Genomic DNA, 17761 nt, shown 5'->3' on the forward strand with positions numbered 1-17761 from the left:
TTTTCTCCTGGTGTATTCCCTTTTCCAAGTCACTTGTATAGCACAAGCAAGCTGTCCAGTCAAGTGGATGTTACTCCACATGCTCCACTGGATTTCACAGACACTGTTGACTTCTATTTACTCCTTGTTTGGTCCTGCATGCATAAGTACTGGGGCAGAGATGGGATATGAGGGGTTCAGCTGCACACCACATACTAGTTATACAGACCTTTCCTACACTAAGAAAGATATGTTGCAAGAAACCATTGCTCTGAGCTCACCTCACCATACTTGTATAACACCCTTAATTACATTCACTGCACTCAAGTCTTTTACAAGTACTGGTTGCATCAGCCTGGATAGATCTGCCTATAAGTTTGTTTTTATTTAGGAAGATTACATTGGCTTTAAGTGGCTTTCCATGGATATTACTATTTACAGGAATTAAGATTCATAAGAAGTATCAGTTCTTATTGTTTATTCTGACACAATAACTTCTGAATTCAAGGCACAAAGCAGCACTTGGGAAGCTGCCATGGTATTTGCGACAAAGATACAATAACAAAAATCACCCCATTTTTGCCAGCAGAGTTTTCTTTTTCTATATCTACTATCTAATTTGCCAGAAGGAAGGGCCGGTGCAAGGATATTTTGCACCCTAGGCGAAACTTCCACCTTGCACCCCCCACCCCCGGAGCATCGTTTATTATAAACTTTCAAAAATGAATACTGCATAATGTGGCATTGTTCATTACAATTAATACACATTCGGCTTGAAAATTTATTAATGTCATTATTTAGTCTACATATTTAATGAAAATAAATGAATAACCTGACAGGATGTGGGGCTGGCTGGCTTTCGGCACGAGGGTGCAGCAAGGGTTGGATGGAGACAGGGGAGTGTGGGGCTGGCTGGCTTGCTTTGGGCAGGGAGTTGTTGCAGGGGCCGGATGCGGGCAGGGGGTATGGGGCTGGCTGGAGGCAGGGCAGTGGGGGTGGGACTGGCTTGGAGGGCAGGGGGGAACCACCCCCCAGCACTTATCGGCGGCGCGGCTGGGATTGGGTCTCTGCACTTCTCCCCACCGGTGAGTGCAGGTCCGACCCTGCTGCAGAGCTCACGGGAGTGGGGGTGGCGCAGGGCTGAGCAGGGGTGGGGGCCCTGGGGAAGAGTCGGAGCAGCGCAGCGCCCCTGGCGGCTAGAGGAGCAATGACATCACTTCCCAGCTGGCCGGAGCTGATCACAGCTGCAGCATCCCCTCGCACAGCGGAGGGAAGAGGGTTACACGTTTAGCTGGCACTGGGTGAACATCCCAGACATTTTGGGCACCGCTTTTTGGCGCCCTCAAATCTTGGCACCCTAAGCGCCGCCTAGTTTGCCTCGTGGTTGCACCGGCCCAGCCAGAAGGTATGGAGAAGCATTCAAAGCAAAGAGCATAGCTAGACTTTGGAAACTATAGTGACAGTGCATGGGTAAAGCATAATACAAGCATCAGGAAGCAGGATATGTCCTAATAAATACACTTAGTAATAAGGCATGTATTCAGGAGGACTAACATAATTAGTAAACACAGTGTAGCAGGACTAACATCATTAGTAAACACAATGTACAATCTCTCTGAACAAGTGTAATTTCACTAAGAAGTCTGAGTAAACAGAGCCATGGTAATAAAAGAGCTAGGGTCTAATCCTGCTCCTATTAAAATTAATGGGAGTTTTGCTACCAATTTCAATGGGAGCAGGACTGAGTCCTTAGTAATTAGAAGCTCTGATCCTAAGTTGTTAACTCCCAAAGATAAGACAATTTTATTACACCAAGTCCAGGATGAGCTTACATTATAGTTTTATGCTAAACAGGATGTGGGGCTAAACAACCAGTGGGGCCCCTTGATGATCGAGATACAGAAGGAGCGCTTAAAGATGATAAAGTCATTGCAGAGAAACTGAATGGATTCTTTGCTTCAGTCTTCACGGCTGAGGATGTTAGGGAGATTCCCAAACCTGAGCTGGCTTTTGTAGGGACAAATCTGAGGAACTGTCACAGATTAAAGTGTCACTAGAGGAGGTTTTGGAATTAAATCATAAACTCAACATTAACAAGTCACCGGGACCAGATGGCATTCACCCAAGAGTTCTCAAAGAACTCAAATGTGAAGTTGCGGAACTATTAACTAAGATTTGTAACCTGTCCTTTAAATCGGCTTCGGTACCCAATGACTGGAAGTTAGCTAATGTAACGCCAATATTTAAAAAGGGCTCTAGGGTGATCCCGGCAATTACAGACTGGTAAGTCTAATGTCAGCACTGAGCAAATTAGTTGAAACAATAGTTAAGAATAAAGTTGTCAGACACAAAGAAAAACATAAACTGTTGAGCAACAGTTAACATGGTTTCTGTAAAGGGAAATCGTGTCTTTCTAATCTATTAGAGTTCTTTGAAGGGGTCAACAAACATGTGGACAAGGGGGATCCGGTGGACACAGTATACTTAAGATTTCCAGAAAGCCCTTGACAAGGTCCCTCACCAAAAGCTGTTACGTAAATTAAGCTGCCACGGGATAAAAGGGAAGGTCCTTTCATAGATTGAGAACTGGTTAAAAGACAGGGAATAAAGGATAGGAATTAATGGTAAATTCTCAGAATGGAGAGGGATAACTAGTGGTGTTCCCCAAGGGTCAGTCCTAGGACCAATCCTATTCAATTTATTCATAAATGATCTGGAGAAAGAGGTAGACAGTGAGGTGGCAAAGTTTGCAGATGATACTAAACTGCTCAAGATAGTTAAGACCAAAGCAGACTGTAAAGAACTTCAAAAAGATCTCACAAAACTAAGTGATTGGGCAACAAAATGACAAATGAAATTCAATGTGGATAAATGTAAAGTAACGCTGACATGACCTTATTCCCAGATTTGGACCTTAGCGTCCAAAATATGGGGGTTAGCATGGAAGCCTCCAAGCTTAGTTACCGGCTTGGACCTGGTACTTGCTGCCACCACCCAAAAAATTAGAGTGTTTTGGGGCACTCTGGTCCCCCTGAAAAACCTTCCCTGGGGACCCCAAGACTCAAATCCCTTGAGTCTCACAACAAAGGGAAATAATCCTGTTTCCCTTCCCCCCTCCAGGTGCTCCTGGAGAGATACACAGACACAAGCTCTGTGAAACTACACAGAGTGATTCCCCCTCTCCGTTCCCAATCCTGGAACAAAAGCACTTTCCTCTTCACCCAGAGGAAATGCCAAATCAGGCTAGCAATCCAACACACAGCTCTCCCCTGCTTTCTTCCTCCCACCAATTCCCTGGTGAGTACAGACTCAATTTCCCTGAAGTAAAGAAAAACTCCAACAGGTCTTAAAAGAAAGCTTTATATAAAAAGAAAGAAAAAATACAAATGTTCTCTCTGTATTAAGATGATACAACACAGGGTCAATTGCTTAAAAGAATATTGAATAAACAGCCTTATTCAAAAAGAATACAAATCAAAGCACTTCAGCACTTATATTCATGCAAATACCAAAGAAAAGAAACCATAGAACTTACTATCTGATCTCTTTGTCCTTACACTTAGAAACAGAAGACTAGAAAATAGAAAGTACTTCTCCAAAGCTCAGAGAAGCAGGCAGGCAGACAAAAGACTCAGAGACACACTTCCCTCCACCCAAAGTTGAAAAAATCCAGTTTCCTGATTGGTTCTCTGGTCAGGTGTTTCAGGTGAAAGAGACATTAACCCTTAGCTATCTGTTTATGACACGCCCCCCAAATTGCAGACAGTGGGGAAGCTCACTGGCGGCAATTTCCTTCTAGAACTTGAAAATAAACAGATTAATACAACACATGCACCTTTACATATACTACTAAGTATATAACTAACAGACTTTTACATTTTAAGAACACTTTTTAACTACTGGACTCTGGGAAACTCTCACGGGAGAGTGCATCAGCAACTTTGTTAGAAGCTCCTGTGATGTGTTGAATTTCAAAATCAAAATCTTGGAGAGCTAAACTCCAACGAAGAAGTTTCTTGTTGTTCCCCTTGGCAGTATGAAGCCACTTTAGTGCAGCATGGTCAGTTTGTAGTTGGAACCGCCGTCCCCAAACATATGGGCGTAGCTTTTCCAGGGCGTACACAATGGCATAGCATTCCTTTTCACTGACTGACCAGTGACTTTCCCTCTCAGACAGTTTCTTGCTGAGAAACACGACAGGATGGAAGTTGTGATCTGTTGCTTCCTGCATGAGTACTGCTCCTATACCACGCTCAGATGCATCCGTGGTTACTAGGAATGGCTTGTCAAAGTCCGGGGCCCTGAGCACAGGGTCCGACATGAGCGTTGCCTTAAGCTGGGTAAAGGCTTTTTGACACTCATCAGTCCACTTAACGGCATTTGGCTGGGTCTTTTTGGTCAGGTCGGTCAATGGGGCAGCGATTTGGCTGTAGTGTGGTACAAATCGCCTGTAGTATCCGGCCAAGCCTAAGAAGGATTGGACCTGTTTCTTTGACCTTGGGACAGGCCACTTTTGGATAGCATCCACCTTGGCCTGTAGGGGGTTTATGGTTCCTCGACCCACCTGGTGCCCCAGGTAAGTCACTCTGTTTTGGCCTATTTGACACTTTTTGGCCTTAACAGTTAGTCCTGCCTGCCTGATGCGCTCAAAGACCTTTTCCAGGTGTAGTAGGTGTTCGGGCCAGGAGTCTGAAAAAATGGCCACATCATCGAGGTAGGCAACTGCAAATTCTCCCAGTCCAGCTAGTAGACCGTCTACCAGCCTCTGGAAGGTGGCGGGTGCATTTCGAAGGCCGAAAGGAAGGACATTGAATTCATACACCCCCGCATGGGTGACGAATGCTGACCTCTCCTTGGCAGGTTCATCTAGCGGTACTTGCCAGTACCCCTTGGTTAAGTCTATTGTAGAGATGAACTGGGCACGTCCCAACTTTTCCAATAGCTCATCAGTACGTGGCATTGGATAGTTGTCCGGACGAGTTACAGCATTTAGCTTACGGTAGTCCACGCAGAAGCGTATTTCCCCATCTGGTTTGGGTACCAGAACCACTGGAGATGCCCATGCACTGGTAGATGGGCGGATTATACCCATCTGTAGCATGTTCTGGATCTCCCGTTCTATAGCAGCTTGGGCATGAGGAGACATCCGGTAGGGTGGGGTTCTGATTGGGTGAGCATTACCTGTATCAATGGAGTGGTATGCCCGTTCAGTCCGTCCTGGGGTGGCTGAGAACAATGGGGCGAAGCTAGTGCACAGCTCCTTGATTTGTTGCCGCTGCAGACGTTCCAGGGTGGTTGAGAGGTTCACCTCTTCCACGCCACTGTCTTTTTTTCCGTCGTAGTAGACACCGTCAGGCCACTCAGCATCATCTCCCTGGACTGTAAACTGACAAACCTGTAAGTCTCTGGAATAGAAAGGCTTGAGAGAATTAACATGGTACACTTTAGGCTTTAGTGAGGAATTGGGAAATGCTATGAGGTAGTTTACAGCTCCCAGGCGCTCTTGGACCGTGAATGGCCCTTCCCATGATGCTTCCATCTTATGGGCCTGTTGCGCCTTCAAGACCATAACCTGGTCTCCTACCTTGAAGGAACGTTCTCTGGCATGTCTGTCATACCAGGCCTTTTGCTCTTCTTGAGCATCCTTTAGGTTCTCTCTAGCAAGGGCTAAAGAGTGTCGGAGGGTGCTTTGTAGGTTGCTTACAAAGTCCAGAATGTTAGTTCCTGGAGAAGGCGTAAACCCCTCCCATTGCTGCTTCACCAACTGTAATGGCCCCTTAACCTCGTGACCATACACAAGTTCAAATGGTTAAAACCCTAAACTGGGATGTGGTACAGCCCTGTAGGCAAACAGCAACTGCTGCAACACTAGGTCCCAATTATTGGAGAATTCGTTGATGAATTTTCTTATCATGGCCCCCAAAGTTCCATTGAACCTTTCCACCAGGCCATTGGTTTGATGGTGGTACGGGGTGGCAACCAAGTGATTCACCCCATGAGTTTCCCACAGTTTTTCCATGGTCCCTGCCAGGAAATTAGACCCTGAATCTGTAAGGATGTCAGAGGGCCAACCTACCCTGGCAAAGATGTCTGTTAGGGCCAGGCACACAGTGTTAGCCCTGGTGTTGCCTCGAGCTACTGCTTCTGGCCATCGGGTAGCAAAGTCCACTAAAGTCAGTACGTACTGCTTTCCTCTGGGCGTCTTTTTTGGGAAAGGGCCCAGAATATCCACAGCTACTCGCTGAAATGGGACCTCAATTATGGGGAGTGGCTGGAGAGGGGCCTTGACCTGGTCTTGAGGCTTTCCCACTCTTTGGCATACCTCACAAGACCGGACATACTTGGCAACGTCCTTGCCCATCCCCTCCCAGTGGAAGGACTTCCCCAACCGGTCCTTGGTTCGGTTCACCCCAGCATGGCCACTGGGATGATCATGGGCTAAGCTTAAGAGCTTCTCCCGGTACTTAGTTGGAACCACCAACTGTTTTTGCGGCTGCCATTCTTCCCGGTGTCCACCAGAAAGAATTTCCTTGTATAAAAGTCCTTGGTCTATAACAAACCGGGATCGATTAGAAGAGCTGAGAGGCGGTGGGGTGCTCCGTGCCGCCGCCCACGCTTTCTGAAGGCTGTCATCTGCTTCCCGCTCAGCCTGGAACTGTTCCCTTGAGGCTGGGGTCACCAGTTCTTCCTCAGACTGTGGACTTGGGCTTGGTCCCTCTGGAAGCGATGTAGGTGATGGGGTTGTTTCCGTTGCTGGTGAACCGCTCTCCGCTGGTGCACCTGAGGGTATTTCAGGCTCTGGCTGAGCCTTTTGGGTATGGCTGTCTTTTGCTTCTGCCAGTTCTGGCTTGCTGGCGCCCTCTGGCGTTGAGTTTGAAGATGTGGTTGCACTTGCTGGTGCTGGTTGCTGTTCCAGTTCCGGGCCTGGGACTGGAGATGCTGTGGCTGTTTCAGTGGTAGGCATGGAATCCGGGTCCACTACCTCTGTCTGGGTCTCTGGTAACACAGACGGGGCCTCTGTGGACGGCTCAGGAACAGGAATGGGTCTGGAAGCTTGCCTGGTTTGGCTACGGGTAACCATTCCCACTCTCTTGGCCCGCCTCACCTGGTTGGCCAAGTCTTCCCCCAGTAGCATGGGGATAGGATAATTGTCATAGACTGCAAAAGTCCACATTCCTGACCAGCCTTTGTACTGGACAGGCAGTTGAGCTGTAGGCAAGTCTACAGCTTGTGACATGAAGGGGTAAATTGTAACTTTGGCCTTTGGGTTGATGAATTTGGGGTCAACGAAGGATTGGTGGATAGCTGACACTTGTGCCCCCGTGTCTCTCCACGCAGTAACCTTCCTTCCGCCCACTCTCAAATTTTCCCTTCGCTCCAAGGGTATTTGAGAGGCATCTGGGCCTGGGGATCTTTGGGGTGATGGTGGTGTAATGAATTGCACTCGCATGGTGTTCTTGGGACAGTTGGCCTTGATATGTCCCGGTTCATTACACTTAAAGCATCTTCCATCTGATGGGTCACTGGGCCGAGGTGAGTTACTGGAGACTGGTGAGGTTGAAGAGTAGGGTATTTGTGGCTTTACTTGGGTGGTATGGAGGGTCTTTGGCTGTCCTCGGTTGTAGGGTTTATGGTCTGTGTGCCCCCTGGGGTAATCGTTCCCCTTGACAGTAGCTTTTTTGCTTTCTGCCAGTTCCATCCATTTGGCTCCAATCTCCCCCGCCTCAGCGATAGTTTTGGGATTTCTGTCTTGTATGTACCGTGTGATGTCTTCAGGAACACCATCCAAGAACTGCTCCATTTGTATGAGGAGGTTCACTTCTTCCAAGGTTTGAATGTTGTTTCCTGTTAACCAGGCCTCATAGTTTTTTGCAATGTAGTAGGCGTGTTTGGGAAATGACACCTCTGGTTTCCACTTTTGGGTTCTGAAGCGCCGACGGGCATGATCTGGGGTTATCCCCATCCGGTATCTGGCCTTGGTTTGAAAAAGTTTATAGTCATTCATTTGCGGCTTGGGCATTTCAGCTGCCACCTCTGCTAAAGGTCCACTGAGGTGTGGCCTTAATTCTACCATGTACTGGTCTTCGGGGATGCTGTACCCAAGACAGGCTCTTTCAAAATTTTCCAAGAAGGCCTCGGTGTCATCACCTGCCTTGTAGGTGGGAAATTTCCTGTGCTGTGGAGCAATAATTGGCGCCGGGTTGTTAGGGTTGGCTGGCACATGCAGCCCAGCTTTTGCCAAGTCCAGTTCATGTTTTCTCTGTTTTTCCTTCTCTTCATTCTCTTTTTGTTGTTTTTCCATTTCTCGGCGGTGGGCCACCTCTTCTTCTTCTAGTTTTCTTTTGTGTGCTGCCTCTTGGGCTGCCTGTTCTCTTTGGAAGGCTGCCAGTTTGAGGCTTTCTTCCTTTTCTTTTATCTCCATCTCTTTTTGTTTTATTTCTAGTTCCTGTTTGTGTTTTTCCATCTCTCGCCTGTGTTCAGCTTCTTTTAATTGGTCTTCGGCCTCCATTTTTGTCCTGGTAGACATGGTTCCTGTTTTCTTGTGTTGGGGTGCCCTCCGGTGTTTCTCTTTTGAACTGCAGGCTCTGTTGCCTCCTGAAGTCTGCCTAGCAACAGTGCTTTTTTCCCTTTCTCTCTCTAGCTAATGTTCAATGAAGGGAAACCAGAAAAAACCACTTTATTTGCATGCATATAAGTGCTGGTACTTGCCTGCTAATGGGAGGGCTATTGCATGACAAAAGACCCTCAACAGTCTTCTCGCTTAACATGCAAACCACAAACTGCTAGAGAGAGCAGAAAAAAAAATTCTCTCTGGTTCCCTTTTAAAACCAAACTGTTTCTCTCTGCTAAAAAGCCCTTAGCAGAGAAAAGAAAAATATAATATTCCTACTGGCTTCTGGATTCTGTCTATATCCCGCCGCTGCCACTCATGACATGACCTTATTCCCAGATTTGGACCTTAGCGTCCAAAATATGGGGGTTAGCATGGAAGCCTCCAAGCTTAGTTACCGGCTTGGACCTGGTACTTGCTGCCACCACCCAAAAAATTAGAGTGTTTTGGGGCACTCTGGTCCCCCTGAAAAACCTTCCCTGGGGACCCCAAGACTCAAATCCCTTGAGTCTCACAACAAAGGGAAATAATCCTGTTTCCCTTCCCCCCTCCAGGTGCTCCTGGAGAGATACACAGACACAAGCTCTGTGAAACTACACAGAGTGATTCCCCCTCTCCGTTCCCAATCCTGGAACAAAAGCACTTTCCTCTTCACCCAGAGGAAATGCCAAATCAGGCTAGCAATCCAACACACAGCTCTCCCCTGCTTTCTTCCTCCCACCAATTCCCTGGTGAGTACAGACTCAATTTCCCTGAAGTAAAGAAAAACTCCAACAGGTCTTAAAAGAAAGCTTTATATAAAAAGAAAGAAAAAATACAAATGTTCTCTCTGTATTAAGATGATACAACACAGGGTCAATTGCTTAAAAGAATATTGAATAAACAGCCTTATTCAAAAAGAATACAAATCAAAGCACTTCAGCACTTATATTCATGCAAATACCAAAGAAAAGAAACCATAGAACTTACTATCTGATCTCTTTGTCCTTACACTTAGAAACAGAAGACTAGAAAATAGAAAGTACTTCTCCAAAGCTCAGAGAAGCAGGCAGGCAGACAAAAGACTCAGAGACACACTTCCCTCCACCCAAAGTTGAAAAAATCCAGTTTCCTGATTGGTTCTCTGGTCAGGTGTTTCAGGTGAAAGAGACATTAACCCTTAGCTATCTGTTTATGACAAACGCACATTGGAAAAAATAACCCCAACGATACATACAATGTGATGGGGGCTAATTTAGCTACAACGAGTCAGGAAAAAGATCTTGGAGTCATCGTGTTCTCTGAAGATGTCCACACAGTGTGCAGAGGCGGTCAAAAAAGCAAACAGGATGTTAGGAATTATTAAAAAGGGGATAGAGAATAAAACTGAGAATATATTATTGCCCTTATATAAATGCATGGTACGCCCACATCTCAAATACTGTGTTCAGATGTGGTCTCCTCACCTCAAAAAAGATATACTGGCACTAGAAAAGGTTCAGAAAAGGGCAACTAAAATGATTAGGGGTTTGGAGAGGGTCTCATATGAGGAAAGATTAAAGAGGCTAGGACTCTTCAGCTTGGATAAGAGGAGACTAAGGGGGGATACAATAAAGGTATATAAAATCATGAGTGATGTGGAGAAAGTGGATAAGGAAAAGTTATTTACTTATTCCCACAATACAAGAACTAGGGGTCATCAAATGAAATTAATAGGCAGCAGGTTTAAAACAAATAAAAGGAAGTTCTTCTTCACGCAGCGCACTGTCAACTTGTGGAACTCCTTACCTGAGGAAGTTGTGAAGGCTATGACTATAACAGCATTTAAAAGAGAACTGGATAAATTCATGGTGGTTAAGTCCATAAATGGCTATTAGCTAGGATGGGTAAGGAATGGTGTCCCTAGCCTCTGTTTGTCAGAGGATGGAGATGGATGGCAGGAGAGAGATTACTTGATCATTGCCTGTTAGGTTCACTCCCTCTGGGGCACCTGGCATTGGCCACTGTCGGTAAACAGATACTGGGCTAGACGGACCTTTGGTCTGACCCGGTACGGCCGTTCTTATGTTATGTTCTTATTACCCACTCAATTATCTTTTTTCCATCCAGAGTGTCTTTTATTCTCCGCCCCACCCCCCAGCTTTTCTGTTTTGTTTTGCTGTGTTTTGGAGCATCTGAGCAATCCAGTGACATCAATGGAGAGCAGAATGTGGCCCATTTTCCCAGTATAATATAATGGTATCCTTTGTGCTGAGAGGCAAGGTTTGTCCTGTCTATTCTTTTATCTTTCTTTGGACCAACTTCTGCTAGTGGAAGGTACAGGCTTTCAAGCTACATAGAGCCCTGCACAGCTTGAAAGCCATACCACCCACCAACAGAAGTCCGTGCAATAAAAGATTACCTCACTCATATCCTGAACACAGCTACAACAACACTGCAAAAACTGCTTTTAGCATAAGCTACAGTTTCGTGATCCCAAGGTGAACTTAGCATATACAGTCTGTCACTAGACTCAAATGATTTTGGTTCTGGTCTATCTGAAAAAGTTGTTTGATTCTTTTAAGGATACAGACTGCCCCTTCCACATATAAGTCTTCCCAAGGGTAAAATATGTTTCACAAGCTGCAGAGATAAAGGCAGATTTTCCCCCTGCAGGGAGTGCAGTTTAAGCCAAAAGGGAAGATGAAGGATTTATGTCAGTAAAATCAGCTGCTCCACTAGATTCACATGCACTTGTTTGCTTATCCTTGCAGAGTGACATCCAGTCTGAGAATATCTCCGCCTCCCCTCCATTAATCACATGGTTCCCTTTGTAACTCTTTCTCTGAAAGGACTGTAAACATGGAGGTAAGTTACTGCTCTTTTCACCAGTTAAGTCGTGGATAGATTTCTACCGGGAAATCCACATTATCCAGAGGGAAGTTATCAAACTCCTCCCTCTTCCTCAGAAGGTTACCTCTAAGACCCACAAAGCCTGCAGATGTCACACAGAAGGGCACTTGCAGTACAGGAGGAACATGCTACAGGTAGGGTTCCCCCTTCTACAGGGCTGGTTGAGGTTCTGCCCTATTTTGCGTCCCTCCACACCAAGCAGAGGAAGAGAGAGTCTAAAGCCCTTAAATTCTGTGGTGATGATTTTCAAAAATCACTAGTGATTTTGCATTCTCAATATGAGTGACCTTAAAGGGGGCTAATTTTCACCACATTTAGCCATATGGAGTGGAAATCCATCAATGTCATGAAAAAACTTGCACAAATACAGACAGATGATATCTTCCTTTCCAAATGCAAATGGATGGACATCATACCAAATGGACTAAAGGTAAAAAATCCACTGCTATCTACATACTACACAGACCACAGTGAGAGATTATGCCATACTCTGTCAAAGAAACTGAGGAACCACCTGATCAGCATCCTATACAGCAAACAGGAAAACATCAAAAGAGAGCTCTCCAACCTGGAGACTCTCATTAATAACCAATCTTCCATACAAACAGACTTCACTAAAATAAGACAGGAGATCTACATTACTCACTTCACCTCTCTACAAAGGAAAAAGGACTGTATGCTGTCTAAACTCCTACCTGCCACATGGGGCCACAACCGTGGTACCCCTAACCCAGCCAGCAATATCGTCAATCTTTCCAACCACCCACTCAGCCCAGAAGAAAAGTCTATCCTATCTCGGGGACTCTCTTTCTGCCCTGCCACCCCCACCAACATGATACATTTTTGCAGCGATCTGGAAGCCTACTTTCGCCGTCTCCGACTCGAAGAATACTTTCAGGACAACACTGAACAGCGCACTGATACACAGGTCCCCTCCCATCAACAGCACAAGAAGAAGAACTCCACATGGACTCCTCCTGAGGGTCGAAATGACAGTCTGGACCTATACATTGAATGCTTCTGTCGACGTGCACAGGCAGAAATTGGGGAAAAACAACATCGCTTGCCTCATAACCTAAGTCGTGCAGAACACAATGCCATCCACAGCCTCAGAAACCACCCTGACATTATAATCAAAGAGGCTGATAAAGGAGGTGCTGTTGTCGTCATGAACAGGTCTGACTACCAAAAGGAGGCTGCCAGACAACTCTCCAATACCAAATTCTACAGGCCACTTCCCTCAGACCCCACTGAGGAATACACTATGAAACTGCACCATCTACTCAGGACACTCCCTACACTGGAACAAATCAACATACCCTTAGAGCCCCGATCAGGGTTATTCTATCTACTATCCAAGATCCACAAACCCGGAAATCCTGGACATCTCATCATCTCGGGCATTGGCACTCTCACTGAAGGACTGTCTGGATATGTGGACTCTCTACTCAGACCCTATGCCACCAGCACTCCAAGCTATCTCCGTGACACCACTGATTTCCTGAGGAAACTACAATGCATTGGTGACCTTCCAGAAAACACCATTCTAGCCACCATGGATGTGAAGGCTTTCTACACAAACATCCCACACACAGATGGAATACAAGCTGTCAGGAACAGTATCCCTGATGATGCCACAGCATAATTGGTTGCTGAGCTCTGTGCCTTTATCCTCACGCACAACTATTTCAAATTTGATGACAATATATATCTCCAGATCGGTGGCACCGCTATGGGCACCCGCATGGCCCCACAATATGCCAATATTTTTTTATCGCCGACCTGGAACAACGCTTTCTCAGCTCTCGTCCACTCACACTTCTTCTCTGCCTACGCTACATTGATGACATCTTCATCATCTGGACCCATGGGAAGAAGACTCTGGAAAAATTCCACCACGATTTCAACAGCTTCCACCACACCATCAACCTCGGCCTAGACCAATTTACACGGGAGGTCCACTTCCTAGACATCACGGTGCAAATAATTCATGGTCACATTAACACCACCCTATACCGAAAACCTACCGACCGCTATGCCTACCTTCATGCCTCCAGCTTCCATCTCGGGCACACCACACGATCCATTGTCTACAGCCAAGCACTGAGGAACAAACGCATCTGCTCTAACTCCTCAGATAGAGACCAACACCTACAAAATCTCCACCAAGCATTCTCAAAACTACAATACCTGCACACCACACCATAGTATCTCTAACTCAGGAACCAATCCATGCAACAAACCTTGATTCCAACTCTGCCCACATATCTACACCAGCGACACCATCACAGGCCCTAACCAGATCAGCCACATCATCACCGGTTCATTCACCTGCACGTCCACCAATGTAATATACGCCATCATATGCCAGCAATGCCCCTCTGCTATGAACATCGGCCAAACTGGACAGTCTCTACGGAAAAGGATAAATGGACACAAATCAGATATTAGGAATGGCAATATACAAAAACCTGCAGGAGAACACTTCAACCTCCCTGGCCACACTATAGCAGATCTTAAGGTGGCCATCCTGCAGCAACAACACTTCAGGACCAGACTTCAAAGAGAAACTGCTGAGCTTCAGTTCATCTACAAATTTGACACCATCAGCTCAGGATTAAACAAAGACTGTGAATGGCTTGCCAACTACAAAACCAGTTTCTCCTCCCTTGGTTTTCACACCTCAACTGTGAGAACAGGGCCTCATCCTCCCTGATTGAACTAACCTTGTTATCTCTAGCTTGCTTCTTGCTTGCATATATATACCTGCCCCTGGAAATTTCCACTGCATGCATCTGATGAAGTGGGTATTCATCCACGAAAGCTCATGCTCCAAAACGTCTGTTAGTCTATAAGGTGCCACAGGATTCCTTGCTGCTTTTACAGATCCAGACTAACATGGCTACCCCTCTGATACTTTCACCACATTAGCACTCAACACTTTCTGAAAATGAGGCCCCTTCAAGGTGTCTCAGGTTGGGCATCAAAAAACTGAGGTATTAAATATCACTATTCATGTACACCTCTACCCCGATATAACGCAGTCCTCGGGAGCCAAAAATCCCTACCGCGTTATGGGTGAAACCCCATTATATCAGGGTAGCGGTGGCAGGGCTCCAGTGGTGATTTAAAGAGCCTGGGGCTCCGGCCACGGGGAGCCCCAGGCCCTTTAAATTGCCACCTGAGCCCCGCTGCCGGAGCCCCGGGGTAGCAGCGGCAGGGCTCTGACAGTAATTTAAAGGGCCTGGAGCTCCCCACAACAGCCAGAACTCCGGGCCCTTTAAATCACCGGCTGAGCCCCGCTGCAGCAGCTCTGGGGTAGCGGCGGCAGGGCTCCAGCAGGGTGCAAAGCAGCAGGCGGAGCCCTGAGCCCTTTAAAGTGCCGCCTGAGCCCTGCTGCCAGAGCCCCAGGGTTAGTGCTCTATATGCGAATCCGTGTTATATCTGGTTGCGTTACATCGGGGTAGAGGTGTATAAAAACCTTGAGCTATAATTTTTTTTAAAAAGTAACTGGTTTAAAATTGCTTTAATTTGTAACATTAAAATGTCTTCCATTTAAACAAAATAATTTGTCAAACAGTTAATCCTTCATATGGTTTATGAATATTTAATAATGGAACCAAACAGGATACAGAGTTGTAAAAGTCAGCCCCAATGCATACACAATACGGGCTTGATTCTGTCATGCTTACTTGACAAAACTACTGAAGTCAACATTACCTACTAATGCTATTAGCTGCAGACCACATTTTTAAACACAAATTTCATATTGATTTTTAGTATGCAGCCTTAGATCACCTGTGCAGTGGTCAGATTAATACAATAAAGGCTTAAGAACTCCGTTCATCAAGTCCATATTTCACAGCCTAAGATTTGTTTACTTGAGAGACTACTTACTTCAAAAGACCCAAAACAATGTATGGGTCCCTAGTTTTCCAAGTTCAATATGAAGGACTGATTTCATAGACCATAAAGGCTCTGAAAGGGATGCTGTGGTCAATCTAGTTGCAAATAAAATGTTTACAAGTGTCTGAATACAGATTTTCACAATAGACAGGTAGCAACCTAGTAGGCAAATAGTTATTTTCATAATCGCAATTGGGCCTACCACAATATGGATGTAGTATATAGGTATAAAATTACTATTGTTCATCTAACAGTGCAGTTAAACATGCACACAATCCACTAGTAAATTTATATAACAGAGATATGTTTAAAAATCATTTTTGGTAGATCATCATAGCTTCTGTTTAACAAATAAACTCAAATACTAAAGTGGCTGCCTCAGCTCACCTTCACAAGTATGTCCGCCTGCAGCATCATAGCAATGGCCAGGAAAACACCCTTCAGCCCCAGCAAATTCCCCAGGGATCAGAGGAGTAATTGATCAGAGAAAATCACTGCCTTGCAAACACAGGGTTGGCTTGCAGTCCTATTGGTTTAAAGGAGGCTGCAGGAATAAGGAGAGTGGAACTGGGCCCTCCATCTTTCTCCTTTGGGGATGCCAAATTTGGTTGGAAGTATTCCTGGAGGTTTCACCATCTCACATAATCTTTAATTACAGATTAAGCTTTAATTCCTGGAGCCTTCAGGATAATCCTGCAGGGTTACCAACGCTGCTTGCTCCCCCCCTGTAGAGCTTTAGCTGTCCGCAGAGAACTACCAATCTGCAGGCCCGCTACCCACAGAGAAAGCCGCACAATGATCGCTCCACCTGCTTCCCCTTCCCTCCCGGGTTCGCCCACCTGCGCTCTAGCTACCCTCCTCCCGGGAGGGGTGAAGTGCCGAGCGGCGGCGTGCTGGGGGTGGGGGCGCCCTACTGCCCTTACCCGCGAAGTTCTTGGTGAAGACCAGGGTGACGAGCAGAATGGGGATGAGGACGGTGCCGATGGTGACCACGCGGTCGAAGGGCAGCTCTAGCTTGAGCTGCAACAGCAGCGCCGCCAGCGAACCGGCCTTGTCGTCCTGCTGCCCGGGCAGGATCAGCTCCTTCAGCTTCTCGCCCGCCAGCAGAGCGGTAGCCATGTCCGGGTGGTTATCGATGATGTGTTGCATAAGCAGCTGCAGGCGGGTTCACGCCACACCAGGCTCCCCGGGGGGTGGCCGAGCTTCGCCTGTGCGTGACTCTCCGGAGGCGCGGGCGCTCCCAGCCTACCGGGTGACACCGACAATGAGAACAGCCCATGCAGATGGGAGCCGCAGCCAGGGACCAGGGAAGGTGGGGCGGCGGGCGGGCTTGCAGCAGTGGCACCATCTTTAGCTGGCAGGAGATGCTGCTCCTATGGAGACTGCGGGTCTGCCGCCCGGAAGTTATCCCGGGCATGCTCCGCAGCTCTGCGCTGGAGAGCACGCACCGGCACCCAGGGAAACCCAGGCAAAGAGGGCGAGGCAACAGAGCTATAATATGATCGGGGCAATGATGCAACCAGAACCACACGGTGAGAAATCAAAAAGCAACACGGGCAAGGCATGGCGAGCTGTGCAATAACATTCAGGGAAGAGCCCTGCAAGAAAAGGCCGTGAGAGGTGGGCATTCAGTGATAAGAACAATGCAAGGAGCTCTGCAATAACCAGCCATATAATAATAGCCGGCCAAAGCCAGGCTGCCCCAGCTAAAGTGTTGCAGACACAGGGAGGAGGGAGGGCATTTACCTTGTAACTTTGGTCTCTTCAGCTCCAAGCGGACGGTGTGCGCCAAACGGTGACGTTGTAAATAACTGCAGAGGCGAAAACAACTTCCCCCCTCTCCCCCTGCCAGGCGGAGTAACCGCACCTCCTCCAGTAATACAGTCACCCCCAAACTGGAGTGGATGGGGGGGGGGATAATTTATCGGTGCTTGTTATTGCCTCTGCTGAAAGGCGCTTGCACAGAAATTTCCATCTGCCCCAGCAGCAGCAACGTGCAGAGGAATTCAAGAAGGGGTTTGCAGCGGTGGGAAGGAGGCTGCAGCCCGGGAACGAATCGGCTGAACGCAAGAGGTTCTTTCAGTTGTTAAACCAAACATCTGGAGCCTGCCTAGCTGGAAGCAGCAGCTGGGGGGAGGGGGGACTAGCAGGGGGAGGGGTAGCTGGGAGCGGCGTGGCTGTTACCAAGCAGGCACAGAAACACGAACGGGCTGCAGAGGTAGCGCTGCCACGCGCTGGGGCTGCAGCGCCGCAGCACGGCTCTGGGTTGCAAGCAGCCGGATTTGGTACCGGGCTATTGCCAAGCATCCTCAGTAGCCTCGCCTGAAGGGGGGCTGCGCTACCTGGGCATCTTTGCCCTCAGAACCGCCTTCCTCAGCTGGTGGTGGAAGGGGA

General features: G+C 47.2%; 1 protein-coding gene across 1 annotated transcript in view; it reads right to left on the reverse strand.

Moving 5' to 3' along the window:
- Positions 1–17458, reverse strand: part of PANX2 (pannexin 2) — a 35335-nt gene extending 17877 nt beyond the window's left edge. The window contains exons 1-2 of the mRNA XM_030549211.1: positions 17114–17458; positions 16291–16612 (exon numbers count right to left, since the gene is read on the reverse strand). Coding sequence (XP_030405071.1) covers positions 16291–16516 — 226 coding nt within the window. The 5' untranslated portion in view covers positions 16517–16612; positions 17114–17458. The remainder of the gene's footprint in view (positions 1–16290; positions 16613–17113) is intronic.
- Positions 17459–17761: the final 303 nt, after the last annotated feature.

This window comes from Gopherus evgoodei, chromosome 1 (assembly GCF_007399415.2).
Source record: "Gopherus evgoodei ecotype Sinaloan lineage chromosome 1, rGopEvg1_v1.p, whole genome shotgun sequence".
NCBI lineage: Eukaryota > Metazoa > Chordata > Testudines > Testudinidae > Gopherus > Gopherus evgoodei.